General features: G+C 39.4%; 1 protein-coding gene across 10 annotated transcripts in view; it reads right to left on the bottom strand.

Moving 5' to 3' along the window:
- PLCL1 (phospholipase C like 1) overlaps nucleotides 1–26,826 on the bottom strand; it is an 821,890-nt gene that overhangs the window by 788,172 nt on the left and 6,892 nt on the right. For 8 of the 10 annotated variants that reach the window (XR_002339304.1, XR_002339301.1, XR_002339302.1 and 5 more), the window contains exon 1: nucleotides 11,508–12,236. Coding sequence is in view for 5 of the 10 variants with exons in the window: in XM_021075726.1 (XP_020931385.1) it covers nucleotides 11,508–11,831 (324 nt within the window). In the remaining 5 variants the exon portion in view is untranslated. Of the gene's footprint in view, nucleotides 1–11,507; nucleotides 12,768–17,586; nucleotides 17,681–19,102; nucleotides 19,192–26,826 lie in introns of those variants that run through there. The other 2 variants (XM_003133565.5, XM_021075727.1) reach the window with 2 other exon arrangements.

The following is a 26,826-nucleotide window of genomic DNA, read 5'->3' as shown; positions in this document are numbered from 1 at the left end:
CATAGACGTCATCATAAAGATGTTGCAGGCCTCACTACTTTGACTTTCTCTGCTCTTCAGGTTAACTCTGAACTGATTGTTGGTTCTCTCTGCAAGACAGGCATCCACAAAGTTCTCAATGGGGGAGCTGGTTCTTCACAGTGCCTTTCTCTCTGCACATTCATCATACTGGCTCTAGAAATTTGGTTTGACACTGATGTCTTCCCACCCCTTACCCAGCCCCTGCCCTAGCCTTTTGTTATTAGAGTCCCTTTGCTCAATGAATTCTTTGAGCAGGGCACCAGCAAGATGCCTGGCCATCTTCTACAGTCTCCCCTTTCTCCATACTCAAGACAACATCAGGGCTCTGATGGTCTGGTAATTCGGTAACTTCCAGAGAAGAGATGAGCATCAGCCCCAACTTACAGAGAGACTTGGTAGAGAGGGGGACTGTCAGATGCCACTACCATTTACCTGTCTGTTCTTTACACATGATTCTCTTGAGTCTTTTCTCTCTCAACTTCGTAAAGAACAATGAGCATTTCTACCCAAGATGAAAGTGGAAGTAACATGCTCTCTTCAAGAACCATAACCCCCTTCCAAGGTTATATCTTCCCTCGGAATCCTCCTCTTATTTAGCCTGGGGAAGAAGGGTCGGCAAGAGCAGTAGTGAAGTCTGCCTCTCCATAAGACCGGAAGTAGTGGCAGAACACAACTGCTAAGGGTCCCCTGAATCTGTGGAATCTTATGTCTTTTGTTTTAAGCTGTGATAGCTAATTCTACCACTCACAACTACTTCCATCCTGTTACAACAGCTTTATGATGACTTGTTTGTCAGAAGCCATTTCTCTGTATTGGTCGCCTTGTCATGCTGAGGGTGCAACTATAAAGAATTTCCTTGGATGTTCATAGGGCTGGGGTTAGAAAAACAGAAAAGTAGATAAAGCTTGTCTTTAATGCCAAGCATTCCCACCAACAACCTAGACCAGTCCTTCCTCAATCCTTCCCAGGAATCTCAAGGCTCAAAGGGCTTTGTGCCAAGCAATTACTGTTATGTGTATTAAGGTGTGAGGTATTAGTTAAAAGACTCTCCAGAAGAGCCAAAAAGCCAACAAAATCCCCCAAATTTGAATTTCCAAATATTAAATTTTGGCAGAATGATCCAGGTAGAGACATTTGTTGAGCCAACTACTCTATTTATAAATTTGGTCCCATCTGACTCCATTCTCCTTAGCACACATTGATCCTTCTTTCTCTTTTTCTCAAACTGCAGAAATCTCAGCTTCTGGTCAAACTTAACTGCTAACACTTCTGAGTGTGACTTCTCACAGCCAATGCAGTTACTTTTGTGACAAACATGTCTTTGGATAAAGACCACCATCCCAGATGTGGGACAGAAAGCAGGGAATCAAAAGGTCACCTGCTGTTAAGGCTTCTGACTGCCAGTGTGTCTAGCATAAATGTGTACACACATACACACCACCGCATTTATCACAAAACCAGCTTGATTCCATACTAGCTGAATATTAGAAGATATTAGAAAAATTATTTCTTGTGAGTTTCAGACATTTGGGGAAAGCTTTATTTTTTCCCAAAAAATGCCAAATACCTTATTGTGCAAAAGCTACAACAGAAAAAAGAGAGACGAGAAAGAAAAAGCCCTATGTCCCTTAAATAATTTAACATAACTGCAGATAGATAACTAAAGCTGACATATGAGGAATGTTTCAACAAGAGAGCTAACTGTGCCTTTAACACCTGGCCAGGCTCCAAATGATGGGGACAAAATTCTGGGTACCATTTAGCTTGGCCATGGTACTGTATCTCTGCATAGCAGGATGGACTTACTACTTTCAACACAATAAAGTATCTGCAAGCATAGTAATTTCATGACATATTCACATATTTAAATTTCCCACATACTAACTTTGGAATTTCCACCCCCAAAAAGGGATTAAATGATTAAGGAAATTTCAGTTTAATGGAATTCCTCAAATATTCCTTGTATATATGATGACCTATACCTACCTAAAATGTAATTGGGAAGAAATCTTAATCATACAGCATCATACTACTAGCACTTATCAATATTACAACTTCCTTGAATTAGAAACTCAGATACTTCTTATCAATTTATTGATGCTGGATTAAAAAAAAACTATCAAATTAGAAAATAAATCCTATCAGGTTGCAAAGATTAAGTAACAGTCCATCCTCAGCCTGTGTAATTTATAGCAAAGTTGGATCATAAATTCTTGCTTCATGGTAAAGATGCTAATTCTGGTAAATGAGTAAAACTATACTAAGACAAGTTCCACTCATCTCAAGGGAAAGCAGAGTACAATATTATTGTAAAGCCATGAATATTTTACATGAAAGTTTAAGAAACTTCAAAAATATATAATAAAAAATCCTTAACAGAGCTTCCCAAAATTTTTTTCAGAATTGTTTCTTTTTGGTTTGTCAACTAAACTTAGTTTTTAACGTAGCTATATAATACCTGCTATTTCATGATCCTAACTAAAGTTTCAGTTTTATTTAAAAGGATGTATAGCACAAAGATTAAAAGCAACCTCTGGAGGTAAAATATTTGGGTCCGTTTCCTGGCTCTACAATTTACTAGTCATCTGACCTTGGGCAAGTCGTATTACATCTCTCCAACTGTAAAAATGGAAATAACCATTAAAAATACTAAGCTCATATGGTTATTGTGAGGATTAAAAAAGTTAATACACAAAAAGTGCTTTGAACAATGCCAGACTCATAACTTTTATAAGCCTTTGCTATTATCACAAAGAAAATTTCTCAATAGGAAAGTCTCTTCGAGATGTACTGGATGTTTTTATCTTTTATATTAAACCTAAAAATAAAGCATTAATTATTAATAACATTATCTAAATATATATTATTTAATTATAGCTAGAATCAATAATCCCAAAATATTTCAAAAGAGGAGTTTACCAAATGCTGAAGATGTCTTTGCAACTTGTATGTCAGTCTCTAAAGAGGGTACATACAGACTACCAACCCCCGACTTCTCACCTCCACTAGTACTACCTCCTCTTAAAAATTAGTCATGATAAATGATTACAAAACTGCAAGTTCAAGGACATTGATAGACTCTATCTTATGGTGGTGAAGTTTTCAAAGGAGATAAAGGTCAGGGTGCACATAATGTGGTCTTCTCTCTCTCCCTTCAACCCCACAATGGGCTGACATGAAGAGAAGCAGAACAGAGCAGCCTACTCTCACTCTTCCCACACAGCTGCCCTTTTTCTGAGCCAGACCCTGAGCCAGCCTGAGTCAAGAGAGGCTTGGAGGTGGAACGCATTCTCCATCCACTGACTCCTTATTCTCTAGCCAAGGGGGTGCGTGCCTGAGCAGCAGATTTGGGATGGGGGAGGTAAGGCTTTAAAACACAGGATATTTGGGAGTTCCCGTTGTGGCTCAGCTGAAACAAACCTGGCTAGTATCCATGAGGTTGCAGGTTCGATCCCTGGCCTCACTCAGTGGGTTAAGGATCTGACGTTGCTGTGAGCTGTGGTGTAGGTCGCAGACCAGACGTGGCTCAGATCTGGGGCTGCTGTGGCTATGGCATAGGCCAGTGGCTACAACTCCAGTTCAACTCCTACCCTGGGAACCTCCATATGCCACAGGTGCAGCCCTAAAAAAAAAAACAAAAACAAACGAACAAACAAAAAAAATCCCACAGATCATATTGAAATCACCTACAATATAATCAGGTCGTTTGCTAGAATTATACCTTGTAATCCTAGTCCCAGCTAACAGTATAGTGTTCTTTTGTCTCTTCTTTTCTTCCTCATGCATTTATCTTTGCCCACAACTCACAGTAAAGGTGTTCTGAATATAATCTCACCATCATTTATACCCGTTTGCAATAATACAAGTTTGCCTATTTATACATACTGCCTGTGCTTGGTCCTGTACACATTTAGCACCTCTTATAAGGTTCTTGAACAAGTCAATGTAAAAGAATTAAGAAAGCAGATATTATTTTTCAAAGGCATTTTAAGCTTTTAAATACAAAGTTGTATGGTTAAGGAAAAACTCAACATCCTTGCCAGGAATAGGTACATACTTTCATAAATTCACAAATTCAAAGCACATTTACTAAAATAGTTCAGTTGTTAGGCTGTTTTTTTTTGGAAAGATTGCATTATTTTCAAAATTAACTTGCCTTTCTTCTTCCTGGAGTGATAATGATAATATAAATAATGATTCTCTTCTATTCACCATGTACAATCCTACTTATCTCAAAATAATGCTAGATTAAATATTAGTAAAGTAAGTTAAAATAGCACTGTTGAAAATAAACCAGATTACATCTCTCTTCAATACATCTACATAAAATGTTACAAATTAAACTACGAATCAAATCAATTTTAAATCCAAAGGACTATTCCAATACATTGTCATACCATAATTTTGTTGCCATCAAATGTTAGCTGAAATACACAATACACTGGCCAAGACTTAAAAGAAGACAGAATGTAGTTGTTATAGAAGGTGACCATTCAGTTCTAATTGTTATTATCCAATTAGTATACTCATTAATTACAATAAATTCTGTCTATTATAATCTTTATAGAAGCTGGGATGCAGAGATGAACTGGGATGCAAAGATAAACAAGATTTGATAAAACTACAAATAAATGTTTTCTACATTATTAGAACACATCACAATATGAGATTTTGTAGAACTGACAGTTTCCGTTGTAATAGGTCTACCTTAGATTTAGATTGGAAGAGCAATCAAATTATTCTCTCTCCCTGTTTAATAACCAATAGTTCATTTACTAGTACTGAGATCTCAATAGGAAACTCAAAAAATAACATTACTCCTGCCTCTTCTGTTTGGTCATTTTAAGCTGGATAATTTTTTTAATGTACAATCTCATTCAAGTCTCAGTTTAGACATTGCTCCTGAAAACAGAATAATGTTCTGAACAGAAGTCACTGGGGGAGCAGGGAAGTCTGCTGTAATTCTTTCTTTGAATTACTCCTCAGCCTACTGCCTCACCAGTTGCTCCAGCATTACCTACAAGCATTATACCTACAAGAGTTAACACATTGTTTGTTCAGTAGCACAAAAGGTAAAGTCAGCTGTCTCCTGATGTCTTTTCATAATACCCTGTTAATGCCTGAGGTGTTATTTGGCAATAAATGTTCAATTGACATATTACTGTACAAAATTTAATTACATGTTTTCCCTACTATAAAAAGGGAAAGACTGGGAAAACTACTCTTGTTTTAATTGCAATGTATGTTTGACCTTTCAATGGCTATACAATTAACTACTTTTTAAACCTCAATTATTTTCCAAAAAGGAAAAAATTTGTGTAAATTCTGACAGAAGTAATAATCAATAGGTACTTCTAAAATTTCTCATCAAGATATGACAAGGCTCGTTAAATTTTATTCTAAAATCTTGAGAGAGGCTATAAGAAATCCTATCAAAAAGGCACCACAATGAGAAGCAACCATTTCTAAGGTGAAATGTGACCATGTTTTCTACGACAATTTAAGAGACAATAAACATTCTGACTATAGTTACTAGAACAATAAAACAAACCTACCCAAGAAGTTCAACGCTGTTTATGAATCATACCTCAGGAGGAGCACCCACAACCAAAGCCACCAGGGCATACTCGAGACAGACCAGCTTCACTGTACAATCAGGTTGTTTTTCCAAAATTCACCCATAGGTTGGTGTTTGGAACTTTTAACACATATTTCTATACAGAAAAGACTCTATAAATGCTAATTTAATTTTCAGGCCAATCTACAGAAGCCTATGTAACTTACAAGTGCATCTAAAATATTGAGCTATTTTTTATCACAATTAATTACCTTCAAAACTGTCTCTATTTTTAAAAAAAAGTTTTCAGAGCTCCTATCCAAGATTCTCCATTTCATCACTTCTCTAGAATAATACATATTCCTATGCCCCATCTATCAGTCTAAAAGAGAATACACACTTCACACACTCAGTTGTCTGCATGGGCACTGGAGAAGGAGGCCTGGTGTAAAAGAACAGGTGTGCTCTTCATACACTGACAAGTAGAACATCTGCCAAGCTGTTCTACCTTTTAAAATACAGTGCAGGTCTAACAAGAAGACCAAAGACAGAAGAGTTTGCAATCCCTTTCAGAGTCATCCATCTCCAGGTGTTCTGAATTGGGAAGAAGGTAGAACAGAGGGAGGATAGTTTACCCATAAGCCTTGGGGCCCAAGAACCTGCCACTTTCTTAGATGTTCATGTTGTTTCTAACCTAAAAAGTACTCTGGACTGTGGGCTTCCTGCATCTGAGAATCAGCATGAGAGCACAAGTTCTTATGTTAACCAGACATGGCTATGAATACTGACTCTACACTGTGTCAGTAGCTCTCCAAGCCTCCCTTCTCTACTTTAGAGAGTTGATATAACATATGGGAGCTCTCAGTCTAGTACCTGACTCATAGTAGGCAGCACGTCACAAAAACGAATAAAATTCCCCTTGCCCCTCTGAAGAGAGGCAATTATTTTGACAGGGGTAAATAGGTAGACAAGGTGCCTCTTTGAGGCTGCAAGTCAGAAACCCATGATGAACATGACAGAATGAGACTGGCCATGATATAAAATGAAACACAAACAACATGGAAGTCATTACTTTAGCTGCTTCAATGCAGCTCTCAGCACCTCATTCTAGCTCCTATCTTCATCCCACACACCTATGTCCATAGGATCCAAATGACAATTTCTTCTAGGGAATTCACACTTTAGCAGAATCAAAAGAAAAGGGAAAAAAGTAGAACTCTTCAATATATCACATACAATGGAAGACAAATCAACTACTACTTTAAAAATATGTTATGTAGCTCAACTCCCACCATCTAGTATAGAGAATAAGGTACACTGCTTTCTAAAATTTTCTATTACAGAGTTATACAGCTATAAACAATAATCTAAAATGTTAAATATTTTAAATATATAAATTTGATATCAAGTTCCAGACAGATAAATGGTCTAATTTCTTAAATAGAAATATATTTGAATGTAGAATGGCCCATAATTGTTAGATATTATCATCTTGCATGTAACTAACTTGGCATTTTATTTTTCTATTACTCAATGAATTTATTACATTTATAGTTGTACAATGATCATCACAACCCAATTTCATAGCATTTCTATCCCAAACCCCCAGTGCCCCCCCCCAACGCAACCTGTCTTCTTTGGAAACCATAAGTTTTTCAAAGTCTGTGAGTCAGTATCTGTTTTGCAAAGAAATTCATAATTTGGCATTTTAAACCACAAGTCATGAAGAAGCAATTAAGATGGAATCTTGCAATGTTGTGGTATACAACAATGCACTTACCAAAAACATGCAACATTTATCAATGTCAATGCTGTTGAAAATTAAAAAAAAAAAAAAACACAGGGGGGAAGAATGAATAGGTTAAAAAGAACCTAGTTTAATTCTTGCATTAAATTTTTAAAAACTTATGATTGGGCATATAAGAGAAGAAACATAATTAGAGTAGAAAGATTTTCCGAACATGTGTAAAGATAAATGTTGTCATTGTTTTCATCAGCTCAGAAGGAAATTGTTTTCTCAACTAAACACATGTTTTCACAAATTAGGACAGGCAAATTTACTGAAAACATTCCTTTTATTAATATACAAGACAGTCTGTTTTCTGGCATGATAGAGGAATGCACTATTCTGATTTATCTAATATACAAATTCATAGAGAATTAGCAGTCAAATAATTAGAATAGAAACAATACCTCAGGAGTTACCATCATGGCACAGTGGAAATGAATCCGACTAGGAATCATGAGGTTTCGGGTTCGATCCCTGGCCTCACTCAGTTAAGGATCCAGCGATGCCATGAGCTGTGGTGTAGGTCACAGACACAGCTGGGATCTGGCGTTGCTGTGGCTGTGGCATGAACCGGCAGCTGTAGCTCCCATTAGATCCCTAGCCTGGGAATCTCCATAGGCCGCAGGTGCAGCCCTAAGAAAGTAAAAAAGAAAGAAAGAGAGAGAGAGAGAGAGAGAGAGAGAAAGAAAGGAAGAAAGGAAGAAAGAAAGGAAGAAAGGAAGAAAGAAAAGAAACAATACCCCAAATTGAGATGAAAAGAATTTAATATTTGATGATTTACAGTCTCTCAGTGGCTCAGAGTTATGATCATGAATATCAATTATCACTGTACTAAGGCCTATTTGGAACAGCATTTAATAGCTTGATTAACACAAAATGTACTAAAGCCTTTCTTTGTTGTGTATGTTTCAACACCAAATAAAAAGAACTCTTGGCAAAACTAAGAATAAATTTTATTTCCTCAATACAGAACATTGCAAGTTATTTCTTATATTATCTAGACCTTTTTTTTTTATTGTAGCTGATTTACAATGTTGTGTTAGTTTCAGGTGTATAGCAAAGTGATTCAGTTGTGCATTTTCTTTCTTTTTCAGATTATTTTCCCTTTTAGGTTATTACAAAACATTGAGTATAGTTCCCTGTGCTATGCAGTATGTTCCTGTTGGCTATCTATTTTATATATAGTAGTGTGTGTATATATTAATCCTCAAATCCTAATTTATCCCCCCCTTGCTTTCTCCCTTGGTAAACATGTTTGTTTTCTATATCTGTGATTGTGAGTCTATTTCTGTTTTGTAAACAAGTTCATCTGTATCATTTTTTTTAGATTCCACATATAAGTGATTATCATATGATATTTGCCTTTGTCTAGCTTGCTTCACTTAGTATGATCTTTAGGTCTATCTATGTTGCTGCAAATGGCATTATTTCATTCATTGTTATGGCTGAGTAATATTCCAGTGTATAAATATACTACATTTTCTTTATCCATTGATCTTTCAATGGACATTTAGGTTGTTTCCATGTGTTGACTGCTGTAAACAGTGCTACTATGAACAATGGGGTCCATGTATCTTTTCATATTGTGGTTTTCTCTGGATATATGCCCAGGAATGGGATTGCAGGATCATATGGTAACTCTATATTTAGTTTTTTCAGGAAGCTCCATACTGTTTTCCATAGTAGCTCCACCAATTTACATTCCCACCAGCAGTGTAGGAGGGTTTCTTTTTCTCCACAACCTCTCCAGAATTTATTATTTGTATACTTTTTGATGATGGTCATTCTAACTAGAGGGGGTAATACCTCATTTTAGTTTTGATTTGCGCTTCTTTAATAATTAGTGATGTTCAGCATTTTTTTCACATACCTGTTGGCCATCTTATGTTAGATCTTTCTTAGAAACTCTCATTTTTACTACACCAAAGTGAACAAACCATGGGGCAGCAGATTTAAGATGTCAATAGAAAGGTCCTTGATCTCCGAGAGAGAGTGGAACAGAGCCCACCACCTGCCTCTTCCCCACTAAAAGAAAATGAAGACCTCTAGGAATAGACCTCAAGGACTGCTGCCTACCAATAACCTACCAGGTTATCCTTGAGGATTAACTGACCCATCACAAAGACTTTAGACAACCCTCTAGGCATCTAAATGTTTGGAGCAAATCTAAAAATATAAGGCCTGTAAAACTAGCCAAATGTCATTACATAAATCAGCAGTATCAACAGTTCACCACAGATATGTGCAGATACATATGTTTATATATACATGGAACATTTCTGGAAGAATACATAAGAAAGTGTTAAAAGCTTTGGGGAAGAACTATGTAAGTGGGAATATAGAGTGGCTGGGAGTTTCTCTTCAAACTCCTTTGCAATATTTGTTTTTACCGTATGTATATTTTACTTTTTCAATAAAACCTAATTTAAAATAATAATAATAATATACTTCATTTTCTGGTATTTTTACTTTTAAAGACCATTTATTAAATGTTTATTTCACTATTAAATAGGGAAACAATCAAATTGCTACTCTGTTGTCTCCCTTATTTTTTGTCACAAAAAAGAAACTTCAAAACAAAAGAGGCACCATTACTCAGCAAGCATCCTTCTGAGAATATCAACCAGCACACCCTAAAATTTAAAAATTGCAAATTTAGGTGCAAGAATTTGTATATTCCTTACCCTCTGTAATTCTACGTTTTACAACATAAAAAGCCCACTGTTTTTTATGATGATATATTTTAAACTATCTTCCAGCTCTTGTTCTCACACAATATGTGTATTGTCTATATCTTAGAATTCAAAATGCATGTTGCCTGTGATTTTTTTTTTTTAAGTTTTAAAACAATATGCTCTCTGATCTGTGGATTAAAAGGGGGGAAAGTGATCATTTCCGTTTTATCCAAATTCACACACAGAATAGAACAGTCCTCTTCACATAATCTACAAATCACAAAATAACAGAAACTACTACAAGTCATTTGCAACTACTACCCACTCTTATTTTAATATAGAAATCTCCCCGTTTGGTTTTAAACTTCCATGTGTCAGTACTGGGGGAAAGCCTAGATCATACTTGGATGGATGAACTGTGGGAGCAGTCTACCCACACTGGAACTAGGAGCTTCAATTTAGAGCTTGAAAACACAAGTACGTTGAATAGTTGGTAGTTCCAAGTCCATCTTTCATTATCATCTTTGGGTTATTTTTATGTATAAGTAGTTTCATACTGACTGCTCTACCAAGATCGACTTTAACGTCATCTACCCCAAGATTACCCACATGCATCTACGTTAAGAGACCCTTTGCCAAAAAAAAGCCTTTGGGAGGGCTCTGACTTCCAGGAGACCTTACCCCATGTCACGCACCCAAGATGAAATCTCGAACAAGAAACAAGCCCCAAGTGGAAGACAGAGATAGGGAAGGGGCGAGGCTTACGAATTTTTAGCCAAATGAATGGAGAGAAACCCTGACTGGTAGTTGAGGGTTGGGAAGCTTTTTCCTGGATGTGGTAGTAACCACAAGGACCCGGGATGTTGCTTGGTGGATCGACTGCTTTCTGGTTGCGCTTTCTGCAGCGCAGCTTTCTGCAGCGCAGAAACTGCACTCCACCTTCACTTTTTACTTTGCCGCAGAGTCCAGTGAAAACTCTGCCTGCCTCCTGAGAAAGTTCACGCTTCGTGAGATTTCAAGAGAGTTTGACTCGAGGGTTTTGTTTTTATTTTCAGTTGAGGGTAAACTGTGTATTTCCTTTACTGTGCTGGAAAAGCTAACTTCGTTGGAGAGCAGTGCACGACCATCCCGCGGGTCTGCATTTATATTGAGTCCTCCCTTCCTCCTTAAGGATTTAGCGAAACTTTCAGGGAAAATGAGGGAAAGCATCCATCAAAAGGCTAAGACGCCCAGCGGAACTTTTCCACCGCTGTCAGGGAAAAAAAAATCACTTCTGCTTCTCACAGCCAAGAACTGAGTCTGGGAACCCCCGGACAAGGAAGGAAGGCTCAGTAATGAAGGAGACGGGACAAAACAATGCCAAGCCTGCGATGCCTCCGGACACCGCACATCCTGCCCTGGCCCGCGATCCACACACCACCCACCATCCACACCCACGTTCCTGGGGCCGAGAGGCCTCGCTTACCTTGATGATGCTGCTGCGCCGGGGGGTCGCCCGCGCAGTCTCCAGGAGGCCGGCCTCACTGTCCGCCGGAGTCCCTGCAGCCCCCGGCAATGCGACCCCGCTGCGACGGTCCCTCCACCGATCCCCAGGGGCCGCCGCCACGCAGTCCCCGGAGGCGGCGTCTAGGCCCACTCGGGGGTCATCTTCGCCCCCAGCCGCTTCTGGCGACGAGGGACCCTCCCTGCCGGCTGCGCCCTCGGCCATGGCCGAGCGCGTTTCGGGCTCCCTGGGGGGAGGAGGCACGCCCAGGAGCAGAGTCCAACCGCTGGGCACTGGTGCGCTCATGCACCGGGAGGCGGCCCCGCCAGACTTTGTTTCACCGCCCGGTAGAGGCTGAGGCGGCGGTAACTTTCTGGAGAGGAGACATCGCTCGAGCAGAGACGTCCGCAGGCTTGGGTCCAGGAGGCCGGCAGTCCGCGGGGAACGGCGGCGGGGGTGGGGAGAAGATGTGAGCGAGAAGATAGAAGGAGAGGCGAAGAGGAGAGGGAGGTGTCCGAAACGTGATGCAAACGCCCGCTATGCGCCAGACAAAAGGCACCAAGCGCCTGGCCTTCGGAGCCGGGACGCGCCGGCCTGAGAGGGGCTGCAGCCCGGCGACCGCAGCCCGGAGCACCCGCCACCTGCCCGTGGACCGCGGTGCAGCTGCCCCAGGAAGTGTGGCGGCGGTGGCGGCGACCTCCACTCCGCTCTGTTGTGACAGGGAGGGAAGACTTGTTTTGACAGCCCGTGGGGATTGGCAGGCGTCTGGGCCTCTTAGGAGGCTCGCCTCGCCGAGGGGAGGTGGGCCCGACCAATCCCCACTGCTGAGGGGTGTGCCCGAGCTCGAAGAATGGAATGTGTTCTCTAAGTGGGAGCCGGCCCAGCCGGGCTCGTGTACTCATGCGAGGGTGTGAGCGCGCGCACGCGCGCGTGTGCGCAGCCGGAGCCGCTCCATGTATATTTTGGGAAGTTTCGATGTTCGAAATGAACCTGAAGATGCAACAAAATCCAGGAGGCGGGGGGAGGGGAAGGAAACCTTCATTTGCAAAGCAAAGCAATTTGGAGGAAATGGGGTTGTTGAGTATTAATGTCAAAACCTTTGGGGTTGCGCAGAGTGCATCAGGGGTTAATGGCAGGCTCTCACTTTAGAAGGTAAGTTCATGCAGAGATAAACTAGGGTTTACTGGGGCCCTGGAGTTGGATAATCTGCTTCAGAGTCCATGAAAAAATCTTCAGTTCATTCTGCAATGTGAATATGACAAGGGAAGGGAATCAGATAAAAGAGGTGAGGGTAATAAGAAATCTAACCAACTAAATCGCTCTGGAGAATGACTTCTCACAAAGCACAGATATGATGGATGTTGGCTAAGTACAAGATGAGGTGGGGGATTTAATCTCTCTCCTAAAACATCGCTATTTGATAATGGTTCAACCTCCTTTCTCTAGATAACCCTATATAAACATATTTTACTCATTTCCAGCAAGTTAGCAACCAAGAGGAAAGATATCCTCGAATGATGCATTAAGGCACTGAAATTAACCACAGAATGCTCAGATAGATGAAGAGGATGGCTCTGAGATTCCCTGGTAGGACAAAAGATTTGACATTTTAGTTTAAGAATTTTTTAAATACTAGTATCTATGTTAAACCTCATTTGTAACATTAACTTATATATTAATTATTAATTATAATTTGAGATATGACTTGTTCCTTTGGCCAAGAACATGAAAAATTCTTCAGCCTTTTAGACCCAGAATTTGTTAGAATATCATAATTTTAGAGATGTAAGGAGATTTAGGGATCATCTAGTATGGCCCTTTTATTTTATACATGAGATGAAGGCCCAGAGAGCTTTAGTTTTTTGTCCACCAGTTAGTGCAGGAGCCGTTATTAGAATCTGTCACTTAACTCCTCCCCAGTAATCTCGTCACTACTTTATCTGGCTCCTCTGGGGCTGCAAACAGCCAGAACTGAATAAGGCCCTTGGGAGTTTTCAGACCTGACATTTATCAACTTTTAGGGAAGACTGAGAAGGCTCGATTTTACCTTTTCTTTAAATATAAATGCAGCCTAGTAATGAATGTACCAGATTAGCAACCTCTGGTTTTAGATCCAACACCACCCTCTAGTGAGAGTCTGAGAACTGCATCCATAATAGAAAATGCTTTTTTTCTTTCTTCTCCCATATGCAAAAGATAGGACGGGTAACTCAATAATTCTTTTCAACTAATCTGCCTTTATAGCCCACAGGCTAGAGGAAGGAAGTAAAAGGGCACCCAGACTTAAAACAACCATACATGTTTATCTTTATAAGAAATATTTTTACTTGCTATCCTCACAAATACAACCTATTTTAAACTATCACTTTTTTCTTTGATATTCAACTATTACTATGTTTTATTTCTGTCTTCTACAGTTGCTTTCAGAGTTTTTCTTTCCTACCCTATAAAAATTCCATTCTTGGTTTTTCCTCTGAGAAATATAAAACTGCAGTTATCTCACTCATTATCTTGTCCTACAATATTAACATCATTTACAGGGATTTCCCATGTAAACGGTTTGTGTACACCATCCCAGTAATAATTTTTAATATTAAAATTAGTGTCATCTTACTAACATTTAAGGTCAGTGATGTTCAAAAAAAAAGGCAGAAGGTATAACACATAACGTACAAATTTTTCTGTGTTTCTCTTATCTCTTTTCTCCCTCGGCAGCCTTCTCTCTCACCCTCATATGAAGGCAGGCACACACACACACACACCTCTGAATCTTTGTTCATAAGGCTATTGTCTAATTTATGCTGCTTTGAGAATATAGTTGGAACCTGAACTATCAAGTCTTTCAGACTGTTGTCCTCTAGCATAGGCTCAGAAGGCTCCTCCTGATATTCATGTTTGCAATTTAAAAACAAAACAAAACAAAAAAAAACCCTATTGAATCTCCTCCTACCCAGGCACAGATTCTATTCTGGCACCATCACTAATACTGAGAAAAAGATTCAGCAGCCATGGATTTCCTGTCGTGGCTCAGTGGTTAACGAATCCGACTAGGAACCATGAGGTTGCAGGTTCAAGATCCGGAGTTGCCATGAGCTGTGGTGTAGGTTGCAGACACGGCTTGGATCCCACCTTGCTGTTGCTCTGGCGTAGGCCAGTGGCTACAGCTCCGATAAGACCTCTAGCCTGGGAACCTCCACATGCCATGGGAGCGGCACTAGGAAAGGCATAAAGACAAAAAAAAAAAAAAAAAAGATTTAGCAGCCATAGACACATTCCTACCCCTCCATTTAAACCCCACTTTCCGGGTTCCTGTCATAGCTCAGTGGTTAACGAATCTGACTAGGAACCATGAGGTTGCAGGTTCGATTCCTGGCCTAAGAATCCGGCATTGCTGTGAGCTGTGCTGTAGCTCGCAAACACGGCTCGAATCCTGTATTGCTGTGGCTCTGGCGTAGGCTGGTGGCTACAGCTCCAATTAGACCCCTAGCCTGGGAACCTCCATATGCTGCAGGTGCAGCCCTAGAAAAGAAAAATAAATAAAACAAAATAAACCCCACTTTCCAAGTTACTAACACCCACAACTCTTGCCTTTCAATCTTTCACCAAGTAATATAGCAATCACTGATGGGCAAATCGGAAGTTGGGATGGGGGCAGCGGATGGAAGGGATATGAACAAAAACCATAAATTGACAATTCAAATGTCACCACCTCAGAGAGGCCTCCTCTGACTACAAATCTCAAGTTGCCCCTTCAACTTCACACACATACCACATTACTCTTATTATTCTGTTTTGTTTTCTCATAGGACTTTATCACCGTAAATAAACTGTCCTGTCCATGGAACTGTTTACTTAAATAGTTCATCACCCTGACCTCCTGTCTCTGCCCCACTGAAATGGAAAATAATCTCCATATGCATAAAGATCCTGTCTATTTTGTTCATTGCTGTATCTCTAGCTCCCAGAACCATGTCTGGCACAGAGTAGGTACTCAATATGGACAGGATCTTAACCTTTGCAGTCTTCTAACTGAATAAAACAATCATTTCTGATAAAGAAAATAAATGGCTCTGTTACTGAGGATTTCTCATCATTGAGGACCCTAGAATCCTGGAGCAAAAATCAGAGCAGACCCAAAGGAAGTAGCTGCAAAAATAGAAGGATGCTTATAAACTGGAGTAACATGAAATCTAGAATTGGACTGAAAAACAACTGATGAGAACCTATTCAGGTCCAGCAAACCTGAAAATACCTAGCCCAGATATGTCATTGTAGTCCTTCCAGCCTAGGTCAGTCACTCCAGAACCCTGGGCCTAAGAAAAATCCAGTGAGAATAATAAGACTTTCCTTACATTACCAGCAAATCACAGTTGGGGAAGTGCTTATAACTACTTTCTATATACCAGATAATCATCTATGAAAAATTCTGATCTCCTTTATAGATAAGGAAACTGAAAATCAAAAGGGGCAATTACATGCTCAAAGTGATAGAACCAGGATTTGAGTCCCAGTAGATGACTCTGAAGCTTAGAGCTCTTCCTACTAAAGAAGGCTCTCATAGGGTACAAGTCCTGTGATGGTTCTGGAGACTTCACCTATTCTGAAGAACCACTTCTTCAAATCTGGGACCACTCACTATAGACACAAGGACCTCTTCTCTTAACATCAGCATTACCTCTATTACATTAGGATGAAGTATAAGGCTGATTGATAGTGTGTGAGGAAACACATTTATCCTCTCATCCACATATATGTAAGAAAGAACTTTTTTTTTTTTTTTTTTTTTTTTTTTTTGCTTTTTAGGACCACACCTGCAACATATGGAAGTTCCCAGGCTAGGGGTCAAATCAGAGCTATAGCTGCCGGCCTATGCCACAGCCACAGCAACTCGGGATCCAAGTTGTGTCTGTGACCTACACCACAACTCACAGCAATTCTGGATCCCAGACCCACTAAACAAGGCCAGGGATTGAACCCATATCCTCATGGATACTAGTAGGATTAGGTTCCGCTGAGCCACGATGGGAACTTCCAGAAAGAATATTTTTATATTAAGAGCCAAAACAGAAATGCATTGAATATGAGGTACAGCAATTTCAATTGAGTCACATATATCTTTATATTCAGTCCCAGAACTCCCTAATACACACTATAATCATTTCAATTTGCTAGTTCAAGAAAAAGCATTTGCAGGGTAATTTGTAGTATAAATATTACAGTAGTAGAGAATATATATGCTAAGTCAATAAAAGATAAGCAAAACTTAATACACTGTCTAAAAATTCAAAATTTTCCTTTTCTTGACAGGTATTCTGTCATCAATTATATTTGCAATTACATGGGAAATTTAGTAACTAAAACATAAAAATCAAACAATTTTATTTCTAAGTACAAGTACACTTCACTCCATGATAACTGTCCTACAAAAATGAGAAGTTACAAATTATTTCAGATAGATCTAGGTTCACCAATTCAATAAATCTTCCAAGTACTGAAAGGCAATAAATTTAAGAAATCTCTAATTACAATCAATACTGCCTAATGGCTGCTGCTTCATCCAAGTGTTGAGAAACCTTTGCTACCTGCAGGAGAACAGAATGCCGAGTGTTTGTCCATTAACACTGCCCCTCAGGAATCACCCTATGTGGACCCTGAGGCTAAAATACACTATCAGGAGCCCCAAGCCAATCATCTGGGAACACTCTGTATGTTAAGGGCAAAGGTCTTTTAAAAATAGACAGTCAGTGTTGATTTATTTTCTATGTATTAACTTACTTTGACATGGATCCTGGGGTTGGGGCTTGTGTTATGGTTATGTTCCCTACAGATACAGAAGCCACAAAGGCATTTATGAAAAATATTGCTGGAAAGGCACCAATGAGGCCCCCATAAAAACTTGTTTCACTTCTTTATTTTATTTAACAGCTTGGGTCTTTTTCCAGGTACGATTTTATAATATAAACCTTTTCAAATCAAACATACTCCCAATGCCTGACACATGAGATGCTGAAGTAGATGTGTGGGTTAGATGCCTCCCCCTCTCCCCATCCCAGGTACATACCCCAAATCTAATTCATCTGCATATGGTGGGGGTTCTTCCTCCAATTTTTCCAAGGCATGAAGTTTATTAATGCTTTTCAGCATCACAAAGCCCACTGGAAGAAAATATAAATCATATTTTTTTTCTCTAATGCACTCCCTTCCTTTGGTCATGATGTATTACTCTAATACTTATTTTGTTAAACTTATTAATATGCCTTCATTGCATTCTACCTCAAATGTTTTGGGAGAAAGAGGCAGAGGGTGATATTTAAATAAGCATGAAATTGTAATGTATGTTCTAAATTAAAATGTAAGAGTAAAATATAGTCTTTTCTCTAAGCTCTTTTTAGTTCCAAATAAGTTTTCAGGTGTTACAGGTCTTTGGTTAAGCACAAATTTATCTGCTTTACAAAAATGAGGAACTGTAAAAATGAATCCTTTCTTTAAAAAAAAAAAAATCCATTTGAAGCCAAATGTTTAGTGAAAACTGGATTGCCAGCATTTGCTCTGTTATTAACCCCTGTAAGAATCCCACAGTTCCCATCCTCACTGACTCAGATAGGTCACCATGGATACAACTGCCTCTATCCTTAACCCACAGTGGAAGAACAACAGCTGTTGAACTGCACTTGGGAATTTTGCCATCCTCTGCTCTATATAAAATGTACTGGTGAAATTGTTCAGATAATGTCACAATTGTTTTTGAAAGATGAGAGGGAAAAAAAAACATGTTGCAGGAATCATCTGAAATATTAAGCAGCAGCAAAAGACTGAAATTTAAACTGTGAAGCGAGAAGATAAGCAACAAACATGGTACAATACTATAATTAGTGTAATGACAGGTTACAGAGGTTTCTTTAAAGCTTCTCCTAGCCAACATGAGTTTTCAACAACTAAACTCATAGCTGCAGACAGAATTTATTTAGAAGATTCTTTATGATCAAATACTTAAACTATAAGCAAAAAGAAACAAACACTATTATTTTCAGACTATCATTTCTAAAGGAAGCAATATTTTTCTGATTTTTTGATAAATGTTACCTTTCTCATCAACATATTGCTGTGAATTCTGAACTTCAGAAAAGTAATATATGGAGATAAAATAGAATCTTACACTTCCATCTACTTTAATTCCTCCTACCTGCAAAATACAGCTTAAAAGGGGCTTTTGTTTGTGTTCTGAAAATATAAAGAATGGTCTGTGATCTATGATTGAAACTAAATTAAAATCAAAAGGAGTGTCTCTTACCTGACCCCAGTGGATGAGAAAAAAGCAGTTACTGAATTATTTCTCATCATTAATTCCCCTCACTCGCCAATCATTAGTATGATCAAAGAGAAATACTTCATCAATACCCTTTGTTGTAAAGCAGATGTATCTACTCTGGGAGATGTTCACTGATCCTTCCCAGTGGGAGAGTAATACATCCTCATCCCATTAACAGCAGGCTCAGCCATGTGACTTGCTTAGGCCAATGAAAGATGAGTAGAAGAACTCCTTGTATACAGAAGTTTTAGAGCCAGTACATACTTACCAAGATCTTTTTTCCTTTGCCACAAGGTTAATTGTTCATCAGATAGAGGGTGGATCTTGAAAATGGCATGAAGTAGAGCTGAAGTCAATCTGCAATGAATGTGTAACATGAGCAAGAAAGCAATCTTTTTTTTGGAGGTCATTTGTTACTGTAGTAGAATCTAAGCTCTCCTAACTGATACATATAAGTTTACCAAAAGCCCTATTCTTTCCACAACCACGCTATCGGCCATTCAAACAGCCAAAGACTAATGGTGGAAAGAAGAATTATGGGAAATGAAGCATGAACAAGAGTCTAAGGAAGTAAACAGGAGCAAAGCAAAAACTGCATAAAGAAGTGGTCCATTTCATTAGGAATCAGCACAGCAGTCAGGCATTTAAGACATCAGAAAGATTCAAATTTGTCAAGATATTTCCCAAGGCATCATTCTCTTACTCTGGACAGCCATTGCTCATGTCCACTTTCTCCAAGGGAAAAAGGAACAGGCTAAAGGAAAGTTTGCATTCTGAGTTCATACTCAAATAATCTGTACCCAAACCAAGCTAATAATGTATACAGTGGACAAAAGTAACTAGTATCACAAAAAAAGTCTAGATCAAACTGAGGTTTTTGTGTGATTATATTTGTGTTATAAACAAAGTATTTTTTTTGTTTGTTTGTTTGTTTTTTGCCATTTCTTGGGCCGCTCCTGTGGCATATGGAGGTTCCCAGGCTAGGGGTCTAATTGGAGCCACAGCCACCAGCCTACACCAGAGCCACAGCAACATGGGATCTGAGCCGCATCTGCAACCTACACCACAGCTCACAGCAACGCCGGATCCTTAACCCACTGAGCAAGGCCAGGCATTGAACCCGCAACCTCATGGTTCCTAGTCAGATTCGTTAACCACTGCGCCACAATGGGAACTCCTAAACAAAGTACTTTTAAGCTAATCAAATGTTTACTATTATGGGCAAATAGATGTCACCAAAACAACAATGATCAATGAGCTCCTACTGAATGTGTGTTTGTGCTAGGACAGTTATCCACATTATTTCAATTAACCAATAGCCTGAAGTAGTAAATGATATTATTCTTATTTGGGGAATGGAAAAAAGAGGTTATATAACTCCTTCTAGGGCACGCAGCAATCAGAATCCAAAGTCCCACCTCCAGCACCACTGAATCACTTCATTACAATATCTCAAAATTTGATGGTCTCCTTAGCTTATCATCAGATGATAGTCAATGATGCTACTCCAGGTGCTTAAACAGCTTTGAATTTGGGTTGCTTCTAAAATTTTTCAGTGCTTCAAGGAGACACAACCTTAAACACATCCAGATATACAATGAAAGGGCAAATATAAGTTAAAAATAAGAAGCTTAATTCTCCCTACTGAAAATAAGGCGAGAAACTTCCCCAATCTCCTTTTTCTTTCAGGATTTCTTTCTCTGTCCTTTTCAAATGTATGTAAATCCATATAATGGCTAAGTAAGCCTCTTGCCAGCCTCACAATTCAAACATGTTTCCTCAAGAACCATTTTTTAATGGATCTTTTAGAAATTCAAACATCAAGGGTTATAGTTCCCATATCTCTCAGTTTCAGTAAGAAGGTAAGAGCCTAACTTTGATGGCTGCCCTGCTCTAATTTGCAAAACTACCTCCTATTACAAAGATATGAGACATTTGCTTTACCTCTGGATAAAGCCAACAAGATGGTCACCCCAATTACAAGGTTAAGCTGGGATAAACTATGTGTGATGTGATGGTTTGTATCCACTTGGCTACATAAGGGGGTTGGATTCCTTTCTATTGTTGCAGTCTCCCAGTGGATTGTCTGTCATGGGTGCATAAATTTCATGCTTATTCAGTAATGAAACTGTTTTCCGTATCACCTTTGAAAGGAGGTTTTCTGAGTTACAAAGAGATTTTTTTTAGTTATATTTCTCCACTGATAACCAATATAGATATTTTCTTGAGCATGGAACCAACAGAGGACAAAATCATAGAAAGATATTTTCAAGCTTACAGTCATAAATACAATGCGCAACCTGGATTTTCAGACAATCTTGGATTACTACATCTATACTACTGGTATTCATTACAGTATCTCAGGTACCCTTTCCAAAGAAAAAAATTCGAATTTTTCCTGGAATTATTCTGTTTCTATCATGTGTTCCTTCAACCAAAAGCAAGCACTAGTTACCTCTTTCCTCCAAAATCCCATGGTGGAAAAAAAGTCACTCAGTCGTTATGAAGTTAGGTTAGCACATGCTGTGTTGTGCCCAAATCCACCTCCAGTATTGAGTCCTTGTTCCACTGATGCCAGGAATGTGGGTTGTTCTTAACTGAGTCTCTCTCCAATAATCTCCCTAGCCAAAGAGAGACATCATGACTAAAGTCAGGTCTACTCCCTGGGAGCAGCTTGCATTCAGTGACTATAGACTGTAGAATAGGAGTTGCCGTCATGGGCTCAGCAGAAATAAATCTGACTACCATGCATGAGGATGCAGGTTCGATCTCTGGCCTCACTCAGTGAGGAGGATCCAGCATTGTCATGAGCTGTGGGGTAGGCCGCAGACACAGCTTGGATCTGACATTGCTCTGGCATGGGACAGCGGCTACAGCTCCAATTCAACCCCTAGCCTGGAACCTCCATAATGCCATGGGTGCAGCCCTTTAAAAAAAAAAGGACAAAAAAAGACCAAAAAAATAGGCTATGGAATAGGGGGCTGAGGGAGAATCCTGGTCACTAGGGACAACTCTGAAAGTCATCCTAGGATTGATGAGGACTTTACTGCAATATCACAATTCAACTTCTTCCACCTGGTTCTGTTTTCCTCACTTTTCCCAGGCACAGGCCCCCAAAAAACTCCTGCATTCAATCTTGGAGAGTCTGGTTCCTGAGGAACTAAACTTGAAACACCCAGTTGAAAATTTTCCAAAATCAAGTAGTAATTTATGTCTGAGAAAGTGATGGCAAAACATGACAAACAGAAACCAGTGTTTTTTGATACCATCTTATAAGGCAAGAGCTATATTTAGGCAGTGCTGAATTCAGCACTTTTTTATGCGTTAGAAAAAGGATCTCCCATTGAATGGTTAGGGCCCTGTGGCTACATGGTGAATGAAGGACCAAGGGCTGGATTTCAGCCTACTTGCCACTTTGGCCATACACTTTTATGCACTGAATAATCACAACTGTACATGATGGCCTGCCTTGGATACAAAAGATGAACCCAGGCAACAAGTGCCCACTGCTCAAAAATAAGGTAGTTGCTGGAGGAGAGTAAACAAGTGAGATTCAAGTCAACAAGTGTTTATATACAGATCTTTGAAATGTCATGGAGAGGACACTTAGCCAAGATGCCTAAGGGTATAAGAAAAATGAATTAAGAGGTGTTATGATTGTAGCTCTAAAAGTACTTCATGGTTTGAAGGAAACCAGAATATGTCACCCCAAAATATGCCTATTTGAGATACTAATTATTTTTATTTGAAAGCAATTAAGAAGCTGTAAATGCAGAAAAAACAAACTTCCCCTTTATTGCCTAAAGGGAGGAAATAAATTCTCCTTTTACTGGAGACAGACTCTAATCAGCCCAGAATAATCTGCAGACAAACCTTGTTAAATCACCCCAACTAGTTACTTCCTCACCATTAACTATCTAGGCCAAATAATGTCTTGTCAATTCCTTACAAATTTATTGTTTCAAAGGTATAAAAGCTTCCTGTTCTGATCACTTCTTCAAGTCTTCATTCTCTTGTGAAGGTTCCATGTACATGTAAAAAGTCAATAAAACATGTATGTTTTTCTCCTGTTAATCTGTCTTTGTCATTTTAATTTTCAGACCCAGCCAAGGGCCCTAAGAAGGTCAAGGAAAACTTTTTTCCTCCCCTACAGATCAAAGCAAGAATGAGATAAGAATGGAAAGAGGATAAGAACCAGCAAAGTTAGTGGTTAGGAAGTGAGAGCAAGTTAGAGGTAAAACAAAGGGGCAAGGTGAGGCAAATACTATAGGACTGGAATCCCCCTTGTGGCTCAGTGAGTTAAGGACTTGACATTTCCATGTGAGGATTTGCCTTCAATCCCTGGCCTGTCCTGGTGAGTTAAGGATCCACCATTGCCACAAGCTGCAGTGCTGGCCACAAACTTGGCTCAGATCCATTGTTGCTGTGGCTGTGGCATAGGCCACAGCTGCAACTTCAATTCAACGCCTGGCCTAGTAACTTCCATATGCCACATGTGTGGCTGTAAAAAGAAAAAACAAAAAACACTGTAGGACTGAGTCCACAAGGGAACAATATGTTCTGGGTAATCATTCTTGCACTGAAGGCTTGTTATATGAGTCTTATTTCTGTATAAGTAGTATTATTTGCTCTTAAGGAAATATATGAGAATGTTCAAAGGATTATGCAGGTGAGATATTTCAAACGTTAAAGTCTTCCCCTAAAAAACAACTGAAAACAAGTATATAATTATCAAACCACAGTTATGTGAATGAATCAAGAAAAGGGTTCTTTGGCAATGACTGACTATTCTTTACTCTCAGTCCAGAAGGAAGAGTAAAACAGTAAGTAGGGGGTGCAGTGAGAGTTCTCTTCTCATTTAGTCTCTTATTCTACAAATATTTACTGAGTTTCTACCCTATGTTGCACAATAGGTTCTATATTGCATATTCTTATGTCTAAGTAGTTGCTCAAAGTAAACAGCATTATCAAATAAATCAATTAAATCTTACAAGGGATTTTTTAATAAATCAGATATTGCTCTAGACTAGACCATCTTTACAACGCCCTCTCTACATATAAAGATTATGCTCCCTGTAGAGGAAAAAGAAATCTGACCTCTCTGGTTTCCTTAAGGCAGTTTTTCTCAATCCTGTCCCTCACCTCTCCTATTTCAAGTATCCAAAAAAAAAAAAAAATCCAAGCAGCATGGAGAAGAAGGCACCTAATAATCTCCCCCAACAACAACATGTTAATAGACCTTCAAAGAAACAAGAAATGAAATGGAAGCAGAGGAATCTTTTAAACGTGTCTTTTCAAGTCATTTTATCTACCAAGTTGTTACTTCCTGTTCTGGGCTATCTCTGCACCTGGCAACTATTCTATGCTTCCACTCAGCACACTGAGTGTATAAACTTTCTATTTGCTTAGCTCCTTTTCCCATTATATTACAGGCTACTGAAAAGCAAGAACCAGGTCTTAATCACCACCAATTCCTGTGCCTTAAAGACTGGTCCACAAAATGTAGGCAAATGGTTATCTAGGTCTATAAGTTAGAAAAGACATCCAAAGGGTCATCAAGAAAAAGACCGCCAAAAATAAATACTAGGAGTTAAAATCTGAAGCTAGAAAATTTAAGAGGCAGGAAGAGAACTGCTAGTAAGGGAAGACAAACAAGAGGATGAGGGCAAGCTTGAGAAAAATCCCTAAAATGAGACCCATGCTTTGAAAAAACTGTGTTAAGGAAAAGGTGAGTCACACTGGGATGCCCGCACAAAACATAATAAAATGGGATATTCCCATTTAAAAAAAAAAAAAAAAACCTAGGAATAAGCCTAAAAAATGAGGTGAAAGACATACACTGATAACTATAAAAGATTGATAAAGGAAATCAAAGTTGATTCAAGAAAATGGAAAGATATTTCATGCTCTTGGATTGGAATGTTAAAACGGCCACACTACCCAAAGCAATCTACAGATTTAATGCAATCCCTAACAAATTACACATGACAGAACTAGAAGAAATAATCCTGAAATTTACATGGAACCATAAAAGACAAAAAAATGACAAAGCAATTCTGAGGAAAAAGAAGAAAGCTGGAGGCATCCTCCCCGTCTTTAGACAATGCTACAAAGCTACAGTAATCAAAATAGCATGGTGTTGGCACAAAAACAAACATACATAACAATGGAACAAAATACAGAAATAAACCCACATACTTACAGCCAATTAATTTTCCAAAAAAATGGAGGCAATAATATACAATGGAGAAAAGACGGTTTCTTTAGCAAATGATGTTGGGAAAGCTGGACAGCTGCATGTAAATCAATGAATTTAGAACACTCCTTCACACCATACACAAAAATAAACAAAATGGGATGGGATTAGGGTGGAGGAATAGCAGGACTGGAACTCAACTGCTCTCCTAAAAACAACAAAATTTACAACCAAATACTGAGCAATCTTCACCCAAATGGACCAGAAACCTTCAAAAAGATATCCTACTCCAGAAGACAAAGAGGAGGCCACATAAAGAGGTAGGAGAGGCAATTACATGACATAAGCAACCCCATACCTCCCAGGTGGGAAGCCCCACAGACTGGAAACTAACTGGTTCACAGAGACTCACCTACAGGAGTGAGAGTTCTGAGCCACACATCAACCTCTCACATGTAGGGATCTGGCACTGGGAGAAAGAGCCCCCAGAGCATCTGGCATTGAAGGCCAGTGGGACTTGTGCACAGGAGATCCATGGGACTGGGGGAAATGGAGACCCCATTTTTAAAAGGCACACACAGACTTTCACGTGCACTGGGTCCCAGGGCAAAGCAAAGACTCCATGGGAATCTAGGTCAAACCTGACTGCAGTTCTTGGAGGACCTCCTGGGAAAACAGGGGTGAATGTGGCTTGTTGTGGGGGAAGGACATTGGAAGCAAAGCTCTTGGGAATAATCATCAGCATACCTTTCTCTAGAAATGGCTATTTTGGGAAAATCTGGCCCCACCCATCAGCACTGAGAAGCCCCAGGCCAAACAACAATCCAGGTGGGATCACAGCCCCACCCATCAGTATACAGGCTGCCTAATGACCCCTCAGGCACACAGCTGCCTCTAATCTCACCCAGAGACAAAACCCAACCCACCAGAGGGATAGGAATCAGCTCCACCTACCACTGGGCAGGCACCACTCCCTCCCATCAGGAAACCTACAGCAAGCCCCCCTGTACCAAATTCAGCCACAAGGGGGGCAGACACCAGAAGTAAGAGAGGCTACAACTCTATTATCTGTAAAAAGGTCACCACACCAAAAACCTATAAAAATTAAAAGACAGAGAACTAGACCGCAGATGAGGGAGAAAGAAAAAACCCCAGAAAACCAGCTAAGTGATGACCAGATTCTCAGCCTCCAGGAAAAAGACTTACACTGTTGATGCTGAAGATGATGCAAGACATTGGAAATAAACTGGAGGCAAAGATGGATAACTCACAGGAAACACTGAGCAAAGAGATACAAGATATAAAACTTAAGTAAGAAGAGATGCAAAATACAATATCCGAAATAAAAAACTCATTAGAAGAAGCCAACAGCAGAATATAAGAGGCAGAAGAACGAATAAGCGAGGTGGAAGACAGATTAGTGGAAAACACAGATATAGAACAGAAGAGAGAAAAAAGATTGAAAACAAATGAAGAGAGTCTCACAGGACTCTGGGACAATGTTAAATGCACCAACAACTGTATTATAGGGGTGCCAGAAGGAGAAGAGAGAAGGGGACAGAAAAACTATTGCAAGAGATAATAGCTGAAAACATGGGAAAGGAACCACTCACTCAAATCCAGGAAGCACAGCGAGTGCCATGTAAAATACACCCAAGGAGGAATACCCTGAGACACATATTAATCAAACGGACCAAAATTAAAGACAAAGAGAAAATCTTGAAAGCAGCTAGGGAAAAGAAACAAGTACCATACAAGGGAACCTCAATAAGGTTATCGGCAGATTTTTCAGCAGA

Source organism: Sus scrofa, chromosome 15 (assembly GCF_000003025.6).
Source record: "Sus scrofa isolate TJ Tabasco breed Duroc chromosome 15, Sscrofa11.1, whole genome shotgun sequence".
In the NCBI taxonomy this organism is placed as follows: domain Eukaryota; kingdom Metazoa; phylum Chordata; class Mammalia; order Artiodactyla; family Suidae; genus Sus; species Sus scrofa.
Note: the sequence above shows the minus strand (reverse complement) of the source record. Positions and strands in the feature narration are given on the sequence as shown.